At 44.0% G+C, this 25,863-nt stretch overlaps 1 protein-coding gene across 1 annotated transcript in view; it reads left to right on the forward strand.

Moving 5' to 3' along the window:
* PLCB2 (phospholipase C beta 2) overlaps positions 1–25,863 on the forward strand; it is a 573,513-nt gene that overhangs the window by 514,443 nt on the left and 33,207 nt on the right. The window contains exons 26-28 of the mRNA XM_085626894.1: positions 8,520–8,685; positions 12,603–12,679; positions 15,530–15,625. Coding sequence (XP_085483020.1) covers positions 8,520–8,685; positions 12,603–12,679; positions 15,530–15,625 — 339 coding nt within the window. The remainder of the gene's footprint in view (positions 1–8,519; positions 8,686–12,602; positions 12,680–15,529; positions 15,626–25,863) is intronic.

The raw sequence follows: 25,863 nt of genomic DNA on the forward strand, positions 1-25,863 counted from the left end.
TTATGGCAAATGTGTGACCTATCTGAATACCTTCTTCATGGAGTCAAAGTAAAAAACTGAAAGCATTTCCTACTGAGGAGACTGCAGTAAATGAGGAAATTAGGAAACTTCATAACAAATAAATCTCCCAAGATGGCCACCATAGACAAAAGAGCCCAAATGCAGCACAAATATCACCCAGATGTAGCCCACATGTAGCCCAATGACAGAAGTGAGCAAAACACTTATTTTTTGTGTATTTGCAGTTTTATATAGTGCAGACTTGTCAGGTATTGGAGTGCTTTACATGAGCATTGGTTACATCACACAAGATCAAATTCATTTTGGCTGTAGACATGGGGAGATTAAGTGATTTGACCAAAATCACATAATGTTGAGCTGAATCAGAAACTCCAACCTGGTTCCCCAGTTGCAAAGTCTGCAGCTCTGGAAGTAACACCACATCCTCTCCCCTAAGTGCAACATTTAATCAAGTGGTCTACTGGATAAAAAAACATAAAGATTACAAATAATTTAAAAGTTCTTTGTCGCTATTTGAAAACTCAGAAAATATGTCCTCATTTTAGTTTTTTAGAGCACTAACCATAATTTTGATGCAAATAAGACCCTCTCATATATGTAATTTCTAAAGGAAATGCTCTAGGTGTTACAGTTTTGATTACATCAAGATGACGTCAGGCGTTCCACACTTTAGTAATAAATATAGAATGTTAGCAATCTAGTTGTTCATTGGGATACTGTTGAGAGGCAGAGGCCAGGGGCACGGACTCTTTAAATTGAAGGCAGGTAGGAGAGGGCAGAGGCAACAATTTGACCACATTGGGCAGGCAGGAAGGGCAGTGGCAGCACAACAGGCTATGGAGGGCAGTGGAAAGGGGGGCAGGGGCAACAAACCAACAATACAGGACTGGCAAGAGAGGCGGTGGCAATATAATAGACCATTGTGGGCAGAAGGAAGAGGCAGTGGTAGTACAACCATACATGCCAACAGACCCATTTCAGCCAGGAAACGTCCAATGTTTTTAAGCTCAAATTAGCTTTATTTGATCTGTCTCCTGTCTACAATCTCCTCTTTTTCAATGTAACTTAAAGGGGAAAATCAATACCCCAGTTTTTTTTCAAAATCTCCCTCTTACCAAGTTCAAAATGTTCGCAAGTATGGTACATTGGATCATGGTAGGCAGGAGGAATTGGGGTAGGGACATGGACTTGGATAACAGAGGACAGGAGGGACATGGAGAGGTGCACCAAACTGACCCTACAGGGCAGGCATCAGGGTTTGCAGCAGCACAATACACCACACAGGGCATGCGGGACGGGAGTGCAGCACAACAATCCATAGAAAGCAATAGGGAGGGGACAGGACCATGCACATGGACAGCAGAGAACAGAGGGGAAAGAGGCAATGGTAGCTAGCTGACCATAATGGACAGACAGGAGAGAAAGCTGCAGCATAACAGACCATAAAGGGCAGGAGGGACAGATCAGGGGCATTACAATGGAACCGACAAGCCAGGAGGGAGGGAATAGGGGTCTGCACATGGAAACAGAGGGCTGGGGGCAAGGGGGCAGGGCAGGAGCAGCAAGAGGACCATGGAGGTCAGGCAGGATGGGCACTAGAAACAAGACACACCATGGAGAGCAACAGTGAGACTATGATGGCATACACACAGACCATGGAGGGAAGGTGGGAGGGGGTCAGGGGCAGCTAGCTGACCACACAGGGAAGGTGGGTGGGACCATGGCAGCACAGAAGACCAAGCATGGCAAGTGGGAGGGTTAGTGGCAGCACAATGGCTATGATGGTCAATAAGGAGGGTGCAGGGGCGTGCACAAAGGACCATGGAGGATAGAAGGGAGGGTCAGGACCGGGGCACAGACAAGAGAGTTCAGGGGAAGGGGCCTCACAACAGACCGCACTGGGCAGGCAGGAGGAGCAGTGGCAGCACAACAGACCAGGGAGGGCAGAAGGGTGTGGCAGTAAAATGGACTATGGAGGACAGGAGGAAGCGAAGAGGGGCATGGCATGTGGACAGGCAGGGTGGAGGTGGCAGGGACAGGTTACAGTCATCTGACAATGATAGGCAGGTGGGAGGGGAGTGGCAGCTCAACAGAACACTCACAGTAGATAGGAGTGGCAGGTCCATGGAACATGGTGGGCAAAAGGATGGAGCACGGGCATGCACAAAGACATCGGAGAGCAGGGGGAAGGAGAATAGGGGCAGCAAGCTAAGCACAGAGGCTAAGCAGGAGGTCAATGATGGGCCAAAGAATTGGGCAATGGAGGGAAGGAGGAGTGGACTGGTACATCATGCTAAATGGAGGGCAGTGGCAGCACATCAGACGATGCATGGCAGGAGGGAGGAGGCTAGTCCATGGATTCAGACAACAGAGGATAGGGAGGAGGTGGATGGGGCAGCAAGCTAACTGTTCAGAGAAGGTGGGTATTAGGAACTTTATTGTTTTTAAAATGTGTGTCTGTACGAACTACTTAAAATATGAACAAGTATGCAGCATAATCTCACTTTTACTCAGGAAGAAGAGGACGTTTGTGACTGTGACTCCAGGCTCACTTGGCAGAAACACCCCCTGACCCTCCACCCCCATCGCAAAATTTAATGCCCATGAAAAGGGTAGGTGGACGCAGTGTTATATAGAACATAGTCCTGAGAGCACTATTGACAATGAAAACTAGATATAGTATATGGTATAAACTATGCACCAAAAAGTGTGATATAAGATGAACCGGGGCGTGAAATATAATTTGCAATACATTGTGCGCAATGACAGATTCATTGGAGAGCGCGAGATAGCACAGGCATTAGCGCGTGCTATGCGATATGCGCCTTGGAGTGTAATATGCACAGGGCAGTGTTGTGTAACCTAACTAGTCTCTAAAGTTGTAATATAAAATATGTGCTGGGGAGTGTAACGTTGCATATGCACTGTGACAAAGATATGGATCCCAGATTGTAATATGTATGGCATAGCGCTGTGCGTTATAACATAGGCATCGAGGAAGGCACGTTAGATGGGGCAATATAACCCGTGCGAAGGCAAGTTTGGCATGACATATTCACGGGGTGGTGTTACAGTGCACATGGGCTAGAGAGTGTCATAGCATACGCACTAGCTGGTGAAATACAACACAGAGGTGTGTGGCACTCGGCGGGCACTGGTGGGTGTAACACAGCATTGGGCTCAGCCAGGAGCACGCTGTGACTCTCAAGTGAGGTTCGTCTCCTTTCCAGAGAGTAAAATAAAAAGTATTACACATCCGGCGGTGGATGTGTGTTTTATTAACCATGAGGGGGGTTTCTTCCATAGTTTGGTCGAATCCCCTTTGAATGGCTTGGTGTGCGTGTGTATTAAATGTGCCCATCAATAGCTACCCATGTTTGTATAAATAAACGACAAGGGTGTCTACTTGGAGAGTAACCACCGGCGGGGGCGCCGGGATTAGGCACGGTAGGGTGTCAGATACGTCAGAGCTTCACTAGTGGTGTAAATACATTCCACGTGGATTCATTGTATGCATAGTCGCCTTTTAATGAATATCACGCAAATCGTCATGGTGATAGGTACATATGGTTTGTCCAGCATGTCCTAGGTATTTCTATAAATATATATTTTTTTAAATAATAAAAAACAAAGGCCGGCCCGGGGGATGGGGTCCCTGGGGCCATAAGTGGCCTGAGGAGGGGGGCAACGCAGCCCCCCTCCTAAAGAATTTTTTTAAAAAAAGGCCATGACCCGGGGGTTGGGGTCCCCGGGGCCGATTAAGGCCTTGGGAGGGGGGCCACGCGGCCCCCTTCCAAATGTATTTTTTTTCAACAAAAAAATTAGGGTGCAGGCCCTGGGGGATGGGGTCCCCAGGGCCAATAAATTAGAAAAAGAAGGGAGGCCACACAGCCCTCCTTCTTAAAAAAATAAAATAAATAAAAGACCGGCATCGCACTGGAGGCCACGCCCCCTCCTTGCAGCACTCTGCAAACGTGTCCCCTGGCCAGTTGTAAGTTGGGGAATTAATTCCCCTTCAATACTGAGGGTCCCTGAGGGCCAACTAGCCCAACAGGTATCTCCAGTATGCGCCAGGGAGCTGCGTTGCAGACAGGTGTTCTGAGGCCACGCCCCTTTTTATACCTCTATGCAACGCAGCTCTGTGGCGCTTACTGGAGGTACCTAGTGGGCTAGTTTGACCCTAGGGACCCTTAGGATTCAAGGGGACTTAATATCTCAACTTAGAACAGCCACAGGGCGCGTATACACAGTGGTGAAGGGAGGGGACGGGGCCTGAGGTGACATGTGCAAACACGCCCTGTGACACGTTTTAAGTTGGGGAAATAATTCCCTTTCAATCCTGAGGAACCCTGGGGGCCAACTAGCCCACCAGGTGCTTCCAGTAAGCGCCACTGCTCTGCGTTGCAGAGAGGTGATGCAGGCAATGCCCCTTTTAACACCTCTCTGCAATGGCGCTTACTGGACGTACCTAGTGAGCTATTTTGCCCCTAGGGACCCTCAGGATTCAAGGGGACTTACTCTCCCAACTTAAAACGGCCACAGGGCGTGTTTACACAGTGGGGAAGGGAGGGGACGGAGCCTGAGGTGACGTGTGCAAACAACCCCTATGGCACGTTTTAAGTTGGGGAAATAATTCCCCTTAATCCTGAGGGCCCCTGGGGCTAACTAGCCCACCAGGTGCTTCCAGTAAGCGCCACTGAGCTGCGTTGCAGAGAGGTGGTCCAGGCCGTGCCACTTTTTACACCTCTCTGCAATGCAGCTCTGTGGCGCTTAGTGGAGGTACCTAGTGGGCTACTTGGACCCTAGGGACCCTCAGGATTAAAATGAACTTAATCTCCCAACTAAAAACGGCCACAAGGCGTGTTTACACAGTGGTGAAGGGAGGGGACGGGGCCTGAGGTCACGTGTGCAAACACGCCCTGTGTCGCGTTTTAAGTTGGGGAAATAATTTCCCTTCAATCCTGAGGGACCCTGGGGGCTAACTAGCCCACCAGGTGCTTCCAGTAAGCACCACTGAGCTGCGTTGCAGAGAGGTGGTCCAGGCCGTGCCACTTTTTACACCTCTCTGCAACACAGCTCTGTGGTGCTTACTGGAGGTACCTAGTGGGCTAGTTGGACCCTAGGGACCCTCAGGATTCAAATGAACTTAATCTCCCAACTAAAAACGGTCACAGGGCGTGTTTACACAGTGGTGAAGGGAGGGGACGGGGCCTGAGGTGACGTGTGCAAACACGCCCTGTGGCGCGTTTTAAGAGGTAGTTTTAATCCCCTGCCCTATTATATACTAGGGGCTTAAAGAGGAGGTCATGCTAATCACAGGGGGGAGCCCAATGCATAGTGTTCCCTAGTGTATGTAGGTGTTTTCACTGTATTCTGAGTGTCTTTCAACATAGCACTGGCTCTAGGACTGGTTAGTCAGACTCAGTTACCACCAGTATCCATCTGAAAAAGTTGAGGGTACAGGATGATTTTGCAACAAGGCTTCTTTCTGCTCTTCTGTTTGTTCTTTCTGCACGTTATCCTTCTTCCTGCACTTTTCTTCGTCTTTAAGGACTTCTGTTGCTTCTTTCTGGATTTCTCTTTTTTCTTTCTGTGCGTTTTTTCTTCTTTCTTCACATGTCCTATCTCTGTAGGCATAGTTATAAATTAGAATTTAAAAAACCTTTGAAATTCACTGAAGAAACCATAGGTTGCAGGCACGTTATAGTTCGGAATTAGCATTTAAAAAACCTTAAAAATTCACTGAAAAAACCATAGGTTTCAGGGGCGTTATAGTTAGCTGGACTTTTCACTAGTACAAAACCATTGAAATTCCCCCTTTATAGTTAGTTCGGCTAACTATAACTCGCGGCCCGCAATGCACTGCTGATGACGTCATATATTACATCACTCATGACATGGTCGGTGACATCACTCATGACATCACTAATGACATCTCAAATGACATCACTGATGACATCATCCTTGTGATAGAGTGGCAGACCTCCTCTTCCCCTAATATAACCTTTGATACACACATTCAGAAATAGAAACTAAAATTTTCAAAACAATGGACATACCAATACCAGTTACAACAACCTATTCAGTAATTCTAAGATCCACATACACATCCACTCATTCACCAACAGTCCTATACAGTCACTCATACATGTACTCACTCATCATATGTACTCATACACCTCTAAATCCTGTTACACAACACCACTCATCCATAGAGTGACTCACACAAATAGTCACTCATGATAATAAATAATCAAACATCCATTTACTTGCATATACAGTTATACACACACCACCACACTTACTTCTACAGAAACTTACACATACTTAGTCTTTTATACAATCACTTATAGAAACACATACTTATTCATACAGGAACTCTTCCAATCTCTCACTCTCACATATACTCACTTATATACACCAATAGTCACATATACTAGTTTAAAACATATGTAGTTACTCATAAAGACACTATTGAGACAGTCATTCACTCACTAACACACCCATGCACACACTCATCCGCCCATACAGTCCTGCACACATGCTCTCTTCAACACATACAAACAGTGAGTCACTCATTCATGCACCTATGCACTACGTAATACTCCCCACCGAACCATACAGACACTCAGACACTCATACTGATACTCAAAAAAACAACTAATAACCTATATAGACACTCATGTCGCTATTCACCAACCAATGCAGCCACTTATACACAAAGTGAGAGACTGATACAGATATTTACATATATAAACATTACTCACTAAGCCATGCATTCAATAAGATACACTTAATCAGTCAGTTATACAATCAATTTTTCAAAACCAAATCATCCATTATATACCCATTTATTCTTCCATCGACCTTGAGATATACATATATAAAACATATGTAATTTTCAGAAAAACACACATTCACTGGATGATGTCATCAGTGATGTCATCAGTGATGTCATTTGAGATGTCATCAGTGATGTCATGAGTGATGTCACTGACCATGTCATGAGTGATGTAATATGTGACGTCATCAGCAGTGCATTGCGGGCCGCGAGTTATAGTTAGCTGAACTAACTATAACGGGGGAATTTCAATGGTTTTGTACGAGTGAAAAGTCCAGCTAACTATAACGCCCCTGAAACCTATGGTTTTTTCAGTGAATATATATATATATCTATATGTATATATATTGCCACCAAATGATTCCTTTGACAGGGCGCTCACGATCTGTGCGAATAATGCGGCAAAGGAGGCAAATTCCACAAGTATTATGACCACCAGGAAAGCATTCATTCGCACTCCAGGAGATAATTTACAAGGCTTGTTTACTCGATTAGTTTTATATATATATCTCAGTGGTAGGTTGAAAGGTCATGCATAATTTCAGGTATTGTATAATTATTTATCAATTTTTAGCTTATTTTTATAAATCATTTTGACATTTTTCATTATTTTTATGTTGTGAATTTAAATCTTATGTTTTTTTTAATCTATTTATATACATTTTTAAATTAAATAATCTATTGGTTTTTACATTATTTAAGTAGGCAATATATTGTATATATTTGTTTATATATCTAGTTTTGTTTCCTAATATTTCAGATTAGGAACAGTATATGTGACTTTTCCGAAGTCCTAAACTTTTACTATTGTTGGTCTGGTTGGATTGAGAATAGTAAATATGATATCTTCAAAGTTTAACCCTCCTCTGCTGTTATTTTGGTAGGAGTAGGAATAGAATATTTCACCCATCCAATGTCCAACGCTTTTACTAATGTTGCTCAGTTTGGAGTGAGAATAGTTAATTCTACCCCTCCAAAGTCCAATACTTCTTCTGCTGTTGCTTAGTTTGGAGCAGGCATTGTTAATCTGACTTTACCAAATTCCACCACTTTTAGAAAATCTAGTAGGAATGGAATGTTGTGATATTTTATGACTACTGATCTTGCATTACTGCATATTTACAATTATTTGTCAGAATAAAATGTTTTCAGTTTGTATATCAACCAGTGTTATATTACTGCTTTAATGATATAACTTATTGATTATGATCAAAAAGTTAAGGACGCACACAACTTAGATAATTAGGAGAAAGGACAGTGTCACTGGAATCAGTGTTGATTCTCCAGTACACTGAAGGGAAATGTGTCTCTTGGCTTAGGCACAAAATGTGCTTGTGTGTAAATGGTATCAATGAAAGGTGGCACACTTTGATCCTTTCTAAAAATTTAAAATACCCAAGGAATGCTACAGGAGCACTTACGTAATCCACCACTGTGCAGATTAAGCACAGAATTTGTGTCCCTTTTTCAATATTTTTTAAAATTTTGTAGTCTATTTGATGATCCCAAATTGACAGTGTTTCATAGGAGCACAAGATCACTATAAGATGGAGGATCCGTAATGAGCACAAGATGTTAATTTCTCCATCTCGATTTACCTTCCTCTAGACACTAAACAATGAGAACTGCACTCACATCTGGGTTTACTTTTGAACAGCCTACCTGAAGATGAGCTTTGCACAGAGGTGTACGTGGGAGAGCCAAAAGAAACAGGGGACCCCACAGTCTTGGACCTAAAGGAGAAAATGAAGGTGGAGCTTCTTTCTTTGGGAGAGGAACAACATGAAGGTATTCTGAAAAAGCGGGAACAGCATGTTATAGAGGTAAGAACTACAACTATGTTTATAGCCATTTCAATAGCTAGACACAAATTGGGTCTTCAGAAAATCAAATATCTTAGAAATGTGTCCTTGCTCAATAGCTTTTTCTCAATTCTGTAAGTCCTGCCATGCTAATCGCACAGTCTCACATGCATTATGGCGTAAGGTGTGTGTGTGTGTGTGTGTGCGTGTGTGTGTGTGTGTGTGTGTGTATTCCCCATTAAAACTCAGTAGGAATTTCATTATGTTTCATAATAATAATCATTCAACTTTATTTCGGTCGGAGACCATAACTGTGCAAGTGCAAAAGTCAGTATACAGAGAATATTAAAACCAGACCTGTACATTGGGAACCGAAAGGAGTGGTACACAACATGAGGTAGAGTACAATGAGCATTAAAACTTTGGTAACCAATTGGAAGTTAAAAAAAACACAGAAGGTTAAAAAACAGAGCTAAATGTATCCATAGGAGCACAAACTAATAGTCCATTCTGGTTTAGGTGAACAGGGGTATGGAGTAGAAACAATGACAACAAAAGCCTTTGCCTAAACCACTCAGGCGACAAGGCCTACTATGCACCGTGATTTCTTATTCAGTAGACTGCATGTGAATTCTGTCCTTCACGAAAGGATTTAGATGGCACTCCAAATTGCTGGCATTCCAAACTGGCGAAAGACACATCACCACTTGCTTGGGTGTAACTTCACTCCTGCTCTACTACTGCTCTAACAGGTTGATCTGAGGGTGATTTGGTGTCAAACTCCTCCTCTTCTGTCACTTACTTCTCCCACTTAGTGATTGGCTTACTTAAGTCTTCAGTAGGTTCTTCAATAGAGTCATCAATGTTATTTTCATGTTTTGTTTTAGTTTTTGTATTTACAGTTTTAAATTGTGCAAACGCGACCCGAAGATATTAGAGTGCTTTACATAAGCGTCAGTTACAAGGACACATTCATTTATGGGTTTTGTTTAGGCACGGGAGATTAAGGCATTTGCCAAGAATCACAGGATGTTGAGCCCTCTGTGAGTTCTTTTGTGGGCTCTTGTGTTCCTTCTTTATACTTTCCTACCTCCCGTAAACCTCTCTGCCCTGCAAGGAAGGGGTCAAGCCGGCCACCTGGATACATGATCTGCTGCTGATGAATAAAAGCTTTGGTGCAGGCAGTGCAGAAGACTAATGTATGCCTGAAGGTGCCATAATAGAGGTCTCTTGGTCTGACTTCATAATCAGTTCAAATCCATGCCATACACAGGACTGAAGATCAACCCCTCCATACAGACAACTTGAGACCAGGTACTTCTAGCCGTATGCTGCACAAGTCTGTCTGGGAGTAATGTTTGAACCCACCAGCCAACATTGTGCATGCACGGGAAATACAAGATTTTGTGAAACCAATGAAACTAAATTAATATTCCTCCTTGGATCACCAGCAGTTAAACAGACAGTGATCGCAATTCTTGTCTTAAGCTTTTTGGTTTGCTAGTGACACATTATCTGAACAGTAACAAATATCAAACTAGCACTCCATTTCTCTGTTGTATGCATGCTCTGGGTGGAGATGATGATAGATCCAGATTATATTGCCTTCCCACCTGCCCTCAACACTAGCCTTTACTGGAGAGGTGGTCTAGGGAGCAGGTGGCTCCATAGAATCTTTGCTTTGGTGGCTCTGGTCCAGCTTAGCTCACTAAGTGGGCATTGATTCGGCCACTAAGCTTTCTGTCCCAATTGCCCTGTGAGGGTCCATCCCAGGGCTGGGATCCAGTGCTTAATTTGAGCCGGTGGTTTCCAGTCCTCAGCACCGGCACCTAATTGTCAACACTGGCATTTATGGTAGTCTGCCACATTGGGGCGATGCTTGTCTAATTTAGGGATGAGCACAAAAACAGTTGTTTATTAACTGAATATACAATACAAAATAGTACTACCTGCTGCCCAAGCCATTCTTACAGCTTTGGGGGACTTCAGTACTCCCAAGTGTCACAACTGTAGGAGTGTAATGGTTAGTAGTTATGTTGGTACTGCTACTGGGTGTGCTGTTATAGTAAATAAGTGCTGCAACCTGCAGTGGCCCCCTGACAAGGGCCCTATTGTTTTTAAAATTAAGCACTGCTGGGACCTCTTCACGATCCACACTCATTCTTATGGTTTACTTCATTAATTATATAAACCATCACTGCCTGGGCCAGTTATATTCATTACTGCTTAGAAAATGCACGTTCATAACTGCCTAGGGCCATTGATAACCATTAATGCCAGGGGCCATTGATGTTTATTACTGTCTAGTACCATGGTGGTGCATTACTCTCTGAGGCCGTTCAAGTTAATTTTGGCCATGGACTACTGATGAAGATTACTACTGGGACAATTTGGGCTTAGTACTGCCTGTAGTGATTGAGGTACATTAATGTCAGCGGCCAATGAGGCTTGTTCATTTCTGTGGCTATTAGAGATTTGTTAATTCCACAGGCCATTGTGACTGAGGTATATGTGCAAGGTTGATGCTTGACTGTGTTCAAGGTCTTGTTTGTCTGCTATTCCAGGAGCAGCCCGTGCGGGTAAGAGCAGTTGGGCAGGGTGGGGTGGGGGGGTGGGGTGGGGGGGAGTCCACAGATGACATGGAGGGAAAATAAATTTTAAAAAATAAGAAAACCACTTACTTTGTGCTCGCAGCATCGCCGAGACAACGATATGGCGAGCGCAAGGTAAGTGTTTGTTTTGTGTTTTTTTATGTTATTGTCAGTCTTCGTCGTCTGTCTACTCCCCACCCCACCTCGCTTACCTTCACAGGCCGCTCCTGTAGCTATTCTGTGAACTTGAGTGCTTGCTTCTATGTTGGTCTGTATGTGAATGGAAATCTGTGAGTATTGTGGGGCATATTAACAAGCCAGGCGATAAAATTATCGCCGCTTTAGCGTAGGAAAACTGCAGCTAAAACGGCGATAATGGGCTTGATAATATCCTCTATGGAATTCCAATTGAAGCCCATGTTAGATGTGAAGGACATTTAACATGGGCTTCAATTGGAATTCCATGGAGCATATTATCAAGCCCATTATCGCCGTTTTAGCGGCAGTTTTCTGCCGCTAAAGCGGCGATAATTTTATCCCCTGGCTTGATAATATGCCCCATTATTCTGTCTGTTTCAGTGCATGATTTATTTTAATGTGGCCGAATATATTGTACGATTTGTGCATGCACTATACACAGTTCACACCGATTTGCTTTGTCAATGCATTTGTGCTTGATTAACTTCAATGTAAAGACATGTACAACGTATGCTTTAGTTGGAAGTCTATAAACACTTGTCACTTCATAAAAATATTTCTCCTCTTCTTAATTCCCCTTTGAACACATACAGCAAAAACTGACACACAAAAAATATACAAATTATTAAACAGTTGATTACCCGTTGGCATATTTGTCGGATGTAAATGTTTTCTTTGTTTTCATATCCACTTTACCGATGTCGGAACATTTCCAGTAGAAATATTGCAGAAAAGTCTTAAGAGCTTTGTGGCGTTTTACCCACTTTATAAATAATTCTGAGCAGCATATATATATATAATCTTTTTAATGAGACTTGCTTGTTGGTGAACAAAAAAAGAGTTTCTCATTCACAGCCCTCTCTGCTCTCTTTATTTTTCGGTCTGGAACATCATACCATTTCCACGGACAGGAAAGCTTCCTTTGCCCATCGCGCAAACTCTTAAAAAGGTACCTTAATGCCACACAAGCTGATTACTTCAGGTGGCACAAGAACAAGGGGTAGTAGATCAGATTCAGACTTTGACAAGATGAATTTATGTGTTGACCCAAAGAGTTGGTGCAATGAACTACACCCTTTCATCTCTCAGACAACATGTATACGTTTTGGTTCGTAAAATAAAAGTCATGTTTCTTTTTTGTTTGAGCAGCAAATAACTAAATTAACAGAGCTGGCTCAAGAGAAGCAGGCGGTGGAGCTGAAAACCCTTAAAGAGATGGCAGAAAGGTGACAATTGTTTATCTTATTAGCTGTTTTCAGTTCTGCGTGTGATGTGCAAAGCCTGCTTGCAGCCACAAACCAGAAATTCAAAAATTGACAGATGTTGCTATATCGTAAGGGATTTTAAATGTATAAAAACCCTTGTATGCATTTGAATTTTCTTTCTAACTTATAAAAGAGCTTTTACGACCTTTCAGGAACGAAATTAGGAGGGAGCGTGAAAGAGGTGTCCTCTCAGTGCTTAATTTGGAAAATATTAAGTGCCAGGGCTCTGACCAGGAGGCCACTGCAGCTTGCACCCCCCATCGCCCCAGTCATCGCTGCCAAAACAACTACCAACCATCTCTCTCGCATGTAAATGTGACAGTTCAGATTATTCCAGGAATCCAAAGCTAAAGGAATGGCTGGGGAGGCAGGTATTAGCAATTTTCATGGGCATTGTAGTCCTAAACTACCCTCGTTCTGCTCATCTCTAAATTAGATGAGCAACCCCACCATGTTTTAGACTCCTTTTAAGATTGGTGTTGACAATCAGGTGCCGGTGCCGAGCACCGGAAACCAATAAAGTGCCGGTGCTGAGCACCGGAAAGAACCGGCTCAAATTAAGCACAGTGTCCTCTAATCCTAGTTACAAATTGGAACGGAATGCATCAATTATTTGAGATCATAATTGTAGTTGTAAACCATCTCATCAGTTACCGAGCCCAGGGGAGGTAACTCGTTTGCAAAGGGAAAACTGTCCCAGGAGGATTGCTGGAGGACAGAAAGTGCATTTACAACTCATAAGTGTTGCAGAGAAAATGGGTTTTGAGACCTCTTCTCAACTTAATAGGCTGATTGCAATGAGCCGAAGAAATGTAGACAGTATATTGTGTAGGCATGGGCGGTAAATTCCGTTCGGCTTGTGGAATTAGCGGAATTTGGGTAATTTCGCATTCCGCGGAGAACGCGGAATTGCCCAAAATTCTGCGTTCCGCAGCTTCGTGGAATTTTTTGCTTGTTTACGTTCTCAAAATGCGTGTTCGTGAGATATTTTCCCCAGAGCACGCAAACGGCGATCGCGAACAGGATAAAAGCATCGCGAACAAGCAATTCCGCGCGTTCGCGGAATTTCTGCGTGTTTTCAGAGATTTTTTACTGTTTCGCGGAGTTCTGCGTAGCGCGACTACGCAAATTCCGCCCAATCCTATTCTGTATGCAGTGACCCACTCCTAAAACTATTGTACCTCAAAAGGCGAGTGCTCCTCTCGACCTGTTGCAGGTCACTGGGTGAAAACATGTCATTGGTGGCTGTGGAGCCTCAACACAAGGAACTATAGATTATTGCCCTTGAGGTTGTATATAAAAATGTCTAAAAAGGTTATGTTGCACACTGGCTGACAAGACTGTGTCAGTAACTCCAATGCAAGGAGGGGCATACCTGAATGTTGTATTATTCCCGGAAGAGTACCAGCAGAACTTCCAGGTGCTACACTTGGGCAGCTTATAGAAATGGTACATTTGATTGGTAACAAAAGCGAGGCTGGGTGAGATTACCATTATTATGACTCTCCTACTCCTTGCCATGGTTAGCCCCTCCCACCTCCCATGGAAACTAACCTCTGACTCAACCTTATCTGACTAATTGGCTGTGGCAGAAACTACGGTGTTAGCGGACGCTCATCATGTTTGTGACATAGGGCATGGCCAAACACAAGCTCAAAGGTGTGCATTTGAAGTACTAACTGCGTGCAGTTGAATTTTAGTTTGCCAAGTAGCAGCTCTTCCTCTTGTCCTCTTTAGGCAGCAATTTTCCATGCTTGCTTATAATTACAGAGTTTAGAAGTACAGGAGTTAGAGTTAATCTAACACTGTCGATTTAGTTTAAAAATCTTTTGTGATTTAGATGACTATTCTATGTGAATGCAGGAATCTATCTGATTGATCTAAAATAATATAAAAGGAAACCCAGATTTAGCTTTTTAATTTTTTTTATATTTATTTATTTATGGTATTTATTAACCCTGAGCGTAGGACTACGCTACGCTGGCGTAGTTTGCGTAGTTTTCGCAACTACGCACTATGCGAATTGCACGTAGAACAGTGCAAAAACGTGTAGCAGGCATTTTTTGCTTGCTCGCGGCCCTCAACGTCAAGTTGGCGACTGCGAGCGAGCAAAATAACATCCCGGCGAGACTTTTTCCTCGTTCGCGATCAGCAACATCAAGTTGCCGATCGCGAGCGTGGAAAATAAGCCTCCTGGCGAGATTCTCAACGCGGGGAGGTCAGGTTTCTCATTGCGAGTGGTTGCGTATGCTCACGACTGCACGCGATGAGAAACTACCAGTTTGCGTTGAGCAAGCTGCCGCTCGAGTACAAATCTACTCGCGCGGCAGAAAACGACCGCTTGCACTGTGCAAGATGCCGTTTGCAATGATTGCACAGTGCGTACAAGCATCCGGCACTGTGCAATCAGTGCGAACAGCATTTTGCACAGTAGCTTGCGTAGTGCGAAGTGCACTTTGCGTAGCTACGCGTAGCGCTACTATGCGAACTACGCCCAGGGTTAGTATTTATAAAGCGTGTGGTTACCAAGGGTGTCATGGCATTAAAAAGAAGGACCATAGGGACTTATTAAAGAGACAGTTAAATCATAAATAGACATATTTTAGCTTTGTAAAGTGCAATAAATTAGTCTGAGCTCTCATATGTAGCAGCAGTGTATTCCAAAGTAAAGCAGCCTGGTATGCAAAGGATCATACATTTTAAATATGGCAAGCTATGAAAATATAGAGCTTACCGTCATGATAGTTGGAAAAAGAAAAAGTGAGACCTAAACCTGTGAAGTAAAATAGGCTTTTATACATCTCTCCTCAGTGACACTAAACAGATGAAAAAGAAGCTGGATCTAAAGAGGCAAGAACGGATCGAAACTGTGAGCAAGAACACAATGGAGAAGGCATCTCAAGACAGGTATATATATATTCCCTATTTGTGGTCACCATTAGGTAGTTATAGTTAGGTCTGATTTTCCATAGATGGAGCTTTTTATTGATTTTCTAATAACTTTGTCCCGTTTGATGAATCTTGATGAAACTTTCTCAAAAAATGGTCTATCTACCCTTCCAGAAAGTTTTGAGGGTGATTCGTCCAGCAGGGGCCGAGAAAAAAGGGAAGGTCCCAAAATTCAGAATCCCCATGCATTTTCCATAGACTTCATTAGCCAAGGCTGCAGCAAAAGCTGCTTAACGAAATTACACCAAATTCGGCAGAGAGCTAGATCTTGGTCCGCAGATTGCGCTTTTTGTGATTTAGTGTAAATCTGTTCAGAAGTTTTGAAGATATTAAGGGTAAAAAATTATTGTATGTTTTGCCAGTTGAGCTCACGAGAGTGCGAAATCAGAAATGGCGACCTGTGATTAGTCGAGAGGCCAATTATTCCCATTAGCCTTCATACTTTCACAGAAGCCAGAGGCTCCAGCAAGTCTCGCAAGAGCAAGCGCTCTGATTGGCTTGCTGTTGGAATGTTAGAAATGCCAGCCATTACTCTTTACTGTGAAAAATTGGAGGTGTTGTGGAAATTAAGTAAAACACTTATATAAAGGGGCCGCAGAAAGGCATGTTGTCCCCCTATATTTAGAGAGGAAGTGTCTAAAGTATACATACTGTGAACAAAAGTAAATGTAGATTGTTTTTAATTAATTTTTATGATCTCACGGGATCATGAATAGTGAGAAAGGAGTAAATGAGTTCTGAATACTCTCTATTAGTAGGACTTCATATTGTGTTCTTTGATTTTGAGAGAAAGTTTAGAATAGATAAGTCCCGTCATGATTAGAAGGTTACATCTTTTGCTTTAAAAGGTTATGATCTTGTGATACTCTCACGGGATCGTGAAAAGGACAAGGTGATGTTTGAACACACTCTGTTTTGCACACTTGCTACTGTATGAAGGAATCTTACTGGTGATGGTGTTTATTAGACTCTAAAATTCATGCTCATTGCTCACTGCTTTGGGAACAGTTGTGTTATTGCTCACCCAAAAAGCCTGCTATGCACATCCATCATCTGAGATTGAGGTCTGAAAGGAGAGCCCAGTCCCTCTCCACACCCTACTAAGCACACCTATCATTACAGAGAGAGGTCTCAGCAGAGAGGCTATTCCCTCCACAAACCCTACTACACACACCCATCATCTGAGAGGGAGGTCTAAAAGGAAAGGGCAGTCCCTCCCCATACCCTACTACTCACACCCATCATCTGAATGAGTGATCTGAAAGGAGAGACCAATCCCTCTCCACACCCTACTAAGCACACCTATCATTACAGAGAAAGGTCTCAGCAGAGAGGCTATTCCCTCCACAACCCCTACCATCGACACCCATCTTCTGAGAGAGAGGTATAAAACAAAATGGCAGTCCTCCCCCACACCATACTATGCACACCCATCACTCGAGACAGAGGTCTGAAAGGAGAGCCCAGTCTGTCTCCACACCCTACTACGCACACCTATCATTACAGAGACAGGTCTCAGCAGAGACCTTAGTCCTTCCACACACTGTATGATGCACACCCGTCATCTGAGCGAGAGCTCTGAAAGGAGTGGGCAGTCCCTCCCCAAATCCTACTACGCACACCTATCATTACAGAGAGAGGTTACAGCAGAGGGGCCAGTCCCTCCATGCACCCTACTACTCGCACCCATCATCTGAGAGAGAGGTCTAAAAGGAGAGACCAGTCCCTCTCCACACCCTACTAAGCACACATATCATTACAGAAAGCGGTCTCAGCAGAGAGGCTATTCCCTTCACAAACCCTACTATGCACACCCATCATATGAGAGAGAGAGGTCTAAAAGGGGAGGGCAGTCCCTCTCCACACCCTACTACGCACACACATTGTCTGAGACAGAGGTCTGAAAGGAGAGCCAAGTCCCTCCCTACACCCTGCTATGCAAATCTATCATTACAAAGAGAGGTCTCAGCAGAGACCTTAGTCCTTCCACCCACCCTACTATGCACACCCGTCATATGAGAGAGAGCCCTGAAAGGAGCGGGCAGTCCCTCATCAAATTCTACTATGTGCACCTATCAATAGAGAGAGAGGTTTCAGCTGGGAGGCCAGTCCCTTCATATACCCTACTACTCACACCCATCATCTGAGAGAGAGGTCTGAAAGGAGGGACCAGTCCCTCTCCACGCTCGACTATGCACACCCATCATTACAGAGGTCTCAGCAGAGAGGCCGGTCCCTCTTCACACCCTACAATGCACACCTGTCATCTGAGTGAGAGCTTTAAAAGGAGAGGGCAATCCCTCCCCAACTCCTGCTATGCACATCTTTCATCACAGAGAGAGGTCTCAGCAGAGAGGCGAGTCCCTCCCCATACCCTACTAAGCACACCTGTCATCTGAGAGAGAGGTCTGAAAGGAGAGGCCCGTCTCTCTCCACACCCTTCTATGCACACCCATCATTGTGTGTGTAATGACAACTCAAAAAAAGATTTCTGGTGATGCAAATGAACAATGTCTATTGAATATTTATCTGTTTAATACGCACGCACATTTTACATGAATTTTGCAAACTGGAAACCATATCCTGTTTTGTTACAATATATAAAACACATCATTTTACTGAATTAATGTCAGAACACAACATTATAAAGTCATCATACCATATATACTAACAAAAATAATTATTTACTTTAATAATAAAAACTAGAAATTCAATGAAAAAGCAAACTGTTAAAGTAACGTTACAGTTAGGTGTAATAAAAATATCCTTTTTCATTTAATAAAAACCCTAAAACATCACTGAAAAAACAATGGTTAAAGTTACCTTATAGTTAGGTGAATTTGTCAGTATGAACATTAACAAATGTTAACTAAAAAGAAACAACAGAAATTCACCAGTTATAGTTAGCTGTGCTAACTATAACTTGCACCCTGCCAAGCATTGCTTATGACCTCACATATGTCATCACTCATGACATACTCTATGACATCTTTTATGACATCGCTGATTACATCTCAAATGACATCAAGGTAGATGTTGGTTCAGGGAAATGCCTTTTTTGTGATTTGGTGTAAATTCGTTCAGTAGTTGCGTAGAAATGTAATGAAATTTCCAGTTGTATACCTAGGGATGCAGAGGATCTGCGAGCCCTCCCGATCTCGTGCTGAGATCTGATTGAGTGCCATCACTTCAAAGCAAATGCAAAAACAACAGTTGATGGACAGAATGCAGAACAATGTCATACATTCACCCCAGTACATAGATCTGGGCCTAAATCCATCGTTTTTTTGCTCACCATGCCGTTCCAGTTTGAACCCAGCCATATGAAAATCAGTCTTGACCCTGTGCCTCATGGGAACAGTCCAGCCCGAACTGCCAAGCCAGGTCCTCCCTGGACTGGAAACAAGCATCCTAGGACCGGTTTCGGGGATTCACCCCTCTTCAGCCAGGATAGCTTGATTCCAGTGGCATGGAGAGCACGGGACCCACATCTCGGCATACCCTTCCCGCTCGGGGTGACAAATGCAAAAACAACAGTTGATGGACAGAATGCAGAACAATGTCATACATTCACCCCAGTACAGAGATCTGGGCCTAACTAGGGTGATTGAGTGAGCTAAAAAATGATGATGGATTAAACCCAGATCAGTTGACTGGGGGTGAGTGTTTGATTTGCTCAAATGCTCCGTCCATCATCCCCTTTGGTATCGCTTTGTTCGCCCTAAGTTGGCAGGGTATGCCCAGACGTGGGTCCCTTGCTCACTTTGCCACTGGATTCAAGATAGCCTGGCTGATGAGGGTTATGAACCCGAAACCGGTCCCAGGGTGCTTGTTTCCAGTCCAGGGAAGACATGGCTTGGCAGTTCGAGCTGGACTGTTCCCATGAGGCACAGGGTCAGACTGATTTGCATATGGCCATGTCTGAACTGGGGTGGTGGAGTGAGCTAAAGAATGATGATGGATTAAACCCAGATCAGTTGACTGGGGGTGAGTGTTTGATTTGCTCAAATGCTCCGTCCATCATCCCCTTTGGTATCGCTTTGTTCGCCCTAAGTTGGCAGTGTATCCCCAGACGTGGGTCCCTTGCTCACTTTGCCACTGGATTCAAGATAGCCTGGCTGATGAGGGTTATGAACCCAAAACCGGTCCCAGGGTGCTTGTTTCTGGTCCAGGGAAGACATGGCTTGGCAATTCGGGCTGGACTGTTACCATGAGGCACAGGGTCAGACTGATTTGCATATGGCCATGTCTGAACTGGGGTGGTGGAGTGAGCTAAAGAATGATGATGGATTAAACCCAGATCAGTTGACTGGGGGTGAGTGTTTTATTTGCTCAAATGCTCCGTCCATCATCACCTTTGGTATCGCTTTGTTCACCCTAAGTTGGCAGGGTATGCCCAGACGTGGGTCCCTTGCTCACTTTGCCACTGGATTCAAGATAGCATGGCTGCTGAGGGTTATGAACCCGAAACCGGTCCCAGGGTGCTTGTTTCCGGTCCAGCGATTGGTATCGATCACTTCAAAGCAGGCAGTGTTGGCAGCCATCTTGTGACTCGGTTGAACCAAGTCACAGAAGAAAGGAAAAGGAGGCAGGGTAGAAACACCCTGACCCCCTAGGCCGCTTGGGGGGAGGGGGTTCCACAGGGACCCTCCAGGGCCCCCCAAAACATATTATTTTGTTACATTTATGGCAGGAGTCGCGATGGATCCACAAATCCCACCGAAAATCTAAAAAAATTAAATGAAGCACGGAATCACGTGCTTCATTATTATTTGGCTCCTGGTGGGCCAGGTCCCAAGGACATTGTATAAATAAAGGAGGGGAGCACACAAGCCCCCCTCTTGGGGCTTATTATTTCCCAGGGACCACAAACTCCCCAGGGCTTCTTTAACCAAAAAATGCAGGGGAGGCCCATATGGCTTCCCCCGCTGCCCCGGAAACACCACCTCCCTGGTGTTTTAAGTTTAAAGAATGTAGGGTGCTACGTGGACCCTCCCCGCATTCCCAGGGGCCACCACCTTCCTGGAGCTTTAATTTGAAAAAATGCAGCGAGTACACGTGACCCCCATACAGCCCTGGGGACCACCACCACCCGAGGAAAATTCAAGAAAGGAGGGGGGCACACAGCATCCTTTCTGGAGCTATACATGGCCCTGGGGACAACCACCCCCCAGGGCCGGCTCTTGCAATATCCTGGGGTGCCCACCCCGAGGACAAAGCTGTTTGCTATTGCTTGGCAGGAGCTTTTCTGCTCCCGCCAAGCCACAGCAAACTCTTCTCCACTTTGAGCAATCAAGAGCATTTGCTCTTGCTTGCTCAAAGCAAAGCACAATTGCTGTGATAGAAGGGAGCTGCATGCTAGCAGCTCCCTCTCTGTCAAAGCAATGCAAGAACCCGCAGGAGGCAGGAAGCCAGCAGGGACCGCGGGGGCCTTGAGTCTCACATGCAGTCCCCAGCACATCTAAATGGGTGTCCTGGCTGGGACCAGGGCACTCACTATAGGCCGGGCCCCTGGGGGGGATGGTAGTCCTGGGGCAGAAATCAGCCCAGAAGGGGGCCTCTTCGACCCCCCTCCCTTTAATGTATAAATCATTATTTTTTTTTAAAGTCCAGGCATGAGGGCCTCAAAACAATGCAGGAATGGCAGGTTGCTGGAAGCTCCACCTTCTTTCTCCACCAATCTGCAAACACACACCCTGGTGCACTGGTGGTTGGGGGATGAAGTCTCCTTGGCTGCAGAGGGTCCTTGGGGGCCAACAAGACCTCCTATTACCTCCAGTAAGTTCCACACAGCTGGATTGCTGAGAGGTCTTCAGAGGCCTTGCCCCCTGCCTCCATCACTCTGCTAATGCGCCTCTTGGCACCCTGCTGGTTGGGGGATTAAGTCCCCTTGGATGCTGAGGGTCTTTAGGGGCAAACAGACCCTCCTGTTACCTCAAGTAAGTCTCACTGAGAGAGATTGCTGAGAAGACTTCAGAGGCCATGCCCCCATTCTCCATCACTTTGCAAACGCCCCCCTGAGGCAGTGCTGGTTGTGGGATGAAGTCCCCTTGGCTTCAGAGGTTCCTTGGGGGCCAACAAGCCCTCCTGTTACTTCCAGTAAGTCCCATACAGCAAGATTGCTGAAAGGTCTTCAGAGGCCACGCCTTTTCTCCACCACTCTGCAAACGTGCCTCCTGGTGCACTGCTGGTTGGGGAATGAAGTCCCCTTGGATGCTGAGGGTCCTTGGGTGCCAACAAGCCCTCCTGTTACCTCTAGTAAGCACCACACAGGGTGATTGCTGAGAGGACTTTGGAGGCCACACCGCTGTTCTCCATCACTCTGCCAGCGTGCTTCCTGATACACTGCTCATTGGGGGATGAAGTCCCTTTGGCTCTAGAGTGTCTTTGGGGGCCAAAAAGGCCTATTGTTACTTCCAGTAACTCCGACACAGCAGAATGGCTGAGCGATCTTTGGAGGCCACCCCCCTTTGTCCACCACTCTGCAGATGCGCCTCGGTTCTTCGGGACCCGGAAGCCCTCCTGTTACCTCCAGTAAGTCCTACATAGCATGATTTCTCAGAGCTGGTCGGAGGCCTCCACCACTCTGCAAACACGACTACTAGAAGAAAAAAATATATACATTTACTTAAAAAAACAAAGGTTATAGGGACATTAAAGTTAGATAATAGATTTTGAAAAACCTTAGAAATTTGCTTAAAAAAGCTATGGTTCTTGTTCTTTCACTTTTGTCATCTGATTTATGTTTATATCTGCCCTAGAATGACCTTCATATTTTCCACACATGTGCTGTTTTGTTTAGCCTGTATCACTTATTCTATTTACCAATCTGTATATCCCTTTTGCTTAAATTAGGTTACAGGGTCTTTATAGTTAGCAAATAGAATTTTAAAAAACACAGAAATTCACTGAAAAAATCAAAGGTTACAGGGACATTACAGTTGGTCTCAGATTTCACTCATACAAAACCTCACATATTACATCACTCATGACATGGTCAGAAAAATCACTGATGACATCACTCTCAAATGATATCACTGATGATATCATCAAGTGAGAGTAAGTGTTTTTAAGAGTGTATGTGTGTTAAACATACATAGTAAACTACTACTGAGTGATACCACTTCTGACATATATTAAGTATGTAGCTGTGTGACTATGCATCAACCGATAAAGGTGAGAAATGAGCAGAAAGATGCAGAATAAAGGCAGCAACGAGCAGAAAGAGGCAAGATAATTGTCAGAAACGAGAAGAAAAAGGCGGAATAAAGGACAGAAATTAGCAGAAATATGAAAAATAAAGGTAAGCAATATGCAGAAAAAGGCAAATTAGAGGCCAACAACAAGCCAAAAGAGGCAAAATAGAGACCAGCAGTGGACAGAAAGAGTAAAAAATCAGCAACAAACTGAAAGAGGCTAAATAAAGGTCAGAAACGAGCAGCAAGAGGCAGAATAAAGGTCAGCAATGAGCAGAAAGAGACAAAATAAAGGTTAGCAACAAGCAGAAAGATAAAGGTAATAAACGAGCAAAAAAAAGGCAGAATAAAGGTCTGAAATTAGCAGAAAGAGGGAACATGAAGGTCTGCAATTAGCAGAAAGTGGAAAAATAAAGTCCAGCAATGAGCAGAAAGAGGCATACTAGAGGCCAGCAAAGAGCAGAAACAGCAAAATAGAGATCAGCAGAAAGCGGTAAAATAATGGTCAGCAACGAGCAGAAAGAGGCAAAATAAAGCCAGCAATGAGCAGAGAGAGGCAAAATAGAGATCAGAAACAAGCAGAAAGAGGCAAAATAAAGGCCAGCAACAAGCAGAAAAGGGCAAAATAGAGGCCAGAAATGAGGAGAAAGATAGAGAGAATAAAGGTTAGCAATGAGCAGAAAGAGGCAAGTTAAGAGTTAGAAATGAGCAGAATAGAGGTCAGAAATGAGCAGGAAGAGGGAAAATAAAGGTAAGCAATGAGCGGAAAGAGGCAAAGTAGAGATCAGCAACGGCCAAGCAACAGAATAGCTGTTAGAAACGAGCACCAAGAGGCAGAATAAAGGTCAACCATGAGCAGAAAGAGGCAAGGTAAAGGTCAAAACTGAGCAGAAAGAGGCAGAAATTAGGTCGTAAACAATTAGAAAGAAGGAAAATAAAGGTCAGCAATGAGCAGAAAAAGACAAAGTAGAGGCCAGCAACGATCAAAAAGAGGCAAAATAGAGGCCTACAACGAGCAGAAAAGGTAAAATAGTGGTCAGCAACGAGCTGAAAGAGGCAAAATAGAGGTCTGAAAAGAGCATAAAGAGGGAAAATAAAGGTCAGAAAAGAGGAGAAATAGGAAAAGTAAAGGTCAGCAACAAGCAGGAAGAGGCAAGATAAAGGTCAGAAACGAGTTGAAAGAGGCAGAATTAAGGTCAGCAATGAGCAGAAAATGGCAAAATAGAGGCCAGCAATGAGCTAAAAGAGGCAAAATAGAGGCCAGCAAAAAGCAGAAAAAGGCAAGATAGAGGACAGAAATGAGCAAAAAGAGGCAGAATGAAGGACAGAAACAAGCAGAAGGGGTAAAAGAAAGGTCAGTAATGAGCAAAAAGAGGCAAACTAGACGCCAGCTACAAGCAGAAACAGGCAAAATAGAGATCAGCCACAAGCAGAAAGAGGCAAAATAAAGGTCCAAAACAAGCAAAAAGGCAAAATAGAGATCAGAAACGATCAGAAAGAGGCAAATTAAATGCCTGCAGCGAGCAGCAAGAGGCAAAATAGGGATCAGAAATGAGCAGAATGAGGCAAAATAGAGGTCACAAACAAGCGGAAAGAGGCAAGCTAAAGGCCAGCAACCAGCAGAAGAGGCAAAATAGGATCAGAAAGGAACAGAAAGAGCTAATATAGAGAGCAGATATGAGCAGAAAGAGGCAAAATAAAGGCCAGCACGAGCAGAAAAAGGCAAAACAAAGATCAGAAACAAGCAGAATGAGGCAAACTAGAGGTCAGAAACAACCAAAAAGAGACAAGATAAAGGTCATAATCGAGCAGTAAGAGGCAGAATAAAGGTCAGCAACGAGCAGAAAGTGGCAAGATAGGTTCAGAAAGGAACAGAAAAAGCTAAAATAGAGATCAGAAATGACCAGAAAGAGGCAAAATAAAGGTCAGAAACTAGCAAAAAGAGGCCAAATAGAAATCAGTAGCGAGCAGAAAGAGGCAAAATAGACATCAGAAACTAGCCGAAAGAGGCAAAATAGAGATCAGAAACTAGCGGAAAGAGGCAAACTAAAGGCCAGCAACTAGCAGAATGAGGCAAAATAGGATCAGAAACAAGCAGAATGAGGCAAAATAGAGGTCAGAAACGAGCAGAAAGAGGTAAGATAAAGGTCATAATCAAGCAGCAAGAGGCAAAATAAAGGTAGGCAACGAGCAGAAAGTGGCAACATAAGGATCAGAAATGAGCAGACAGAGGCAGAATAAAGGTAAAAAATTAGCAGAAAAAGTGTAGAATAAAAGACAGCAATGAGCAGAAACGGGCAAAATAGGGGCCAGGAATGAGCCAAAAGAGGCTATATAGAGGCAGTAACGAACAGTAAGAGGCAAAGTTGCGCCAGCAGCGAGCTTAAAGAGGAAAAATAAAGGTCAGAAACAAGCAGCAAGAGGCAGAATAAAGGTAAACAACAAGCAAAAAGGGGCAAGATAAAGGTCATAAATGAGCAGGAAGAGGCAGACTTAAGGTCAGAAACTAGCAGAAAGAGGGAAACTAAAGATCAGCAGTGACCAGAAAAAGGAAAAATGGAGGCCAGCAACGAGCAGAAACAGGCAAAATAGAGATCAGCAACAAGCAGAAAGAGGCAAAATAAAGGTCAGAAACAAGCAAAAAGAGGCCAAATAAAGATCAGCAAAGAGCAGGAAGAGGCAAAATAAAGGCCAGCAGCGAGCAGAAAGAGGCAAAATAGACATCAGAAATAAATATAAAGAGGCAAAATAGAGGTCAGAAACGAGCAGAAAGAGGCAAACTAAAGGCCAGCAATGAGCAGAATGGGCAAAATAGGACCAGAAACTAGCCAAAAGAGGTAAAATAGAGGTCAGAAATGAGCAGAAAGAGGCAAAATACTGGTCAGCAACAAGCAGAAAGAGAAAAAAAGCCAGAAAGGAGCAGAACGAGGCAAAACAGAGATCAGAAACAAGCAGAATGAGTCAAAATAAAGGTAAGAAACAAACAAAGAGGCAAAATAG

Source organism: Triturus cristatus, chromosome 9 (genome assembly GCF_964204655.1).
Source record: "Triturus cristatus chromosome 9, aTriCri1.1, whole genome shotgun sequence".
Taxonomy (NCBI): domain Eukaryota; kingdom Metazoa; phylum Chordata; class Amphibia; order Caudata; family Salamandridae; genus Triturus; species Triturus cristatus.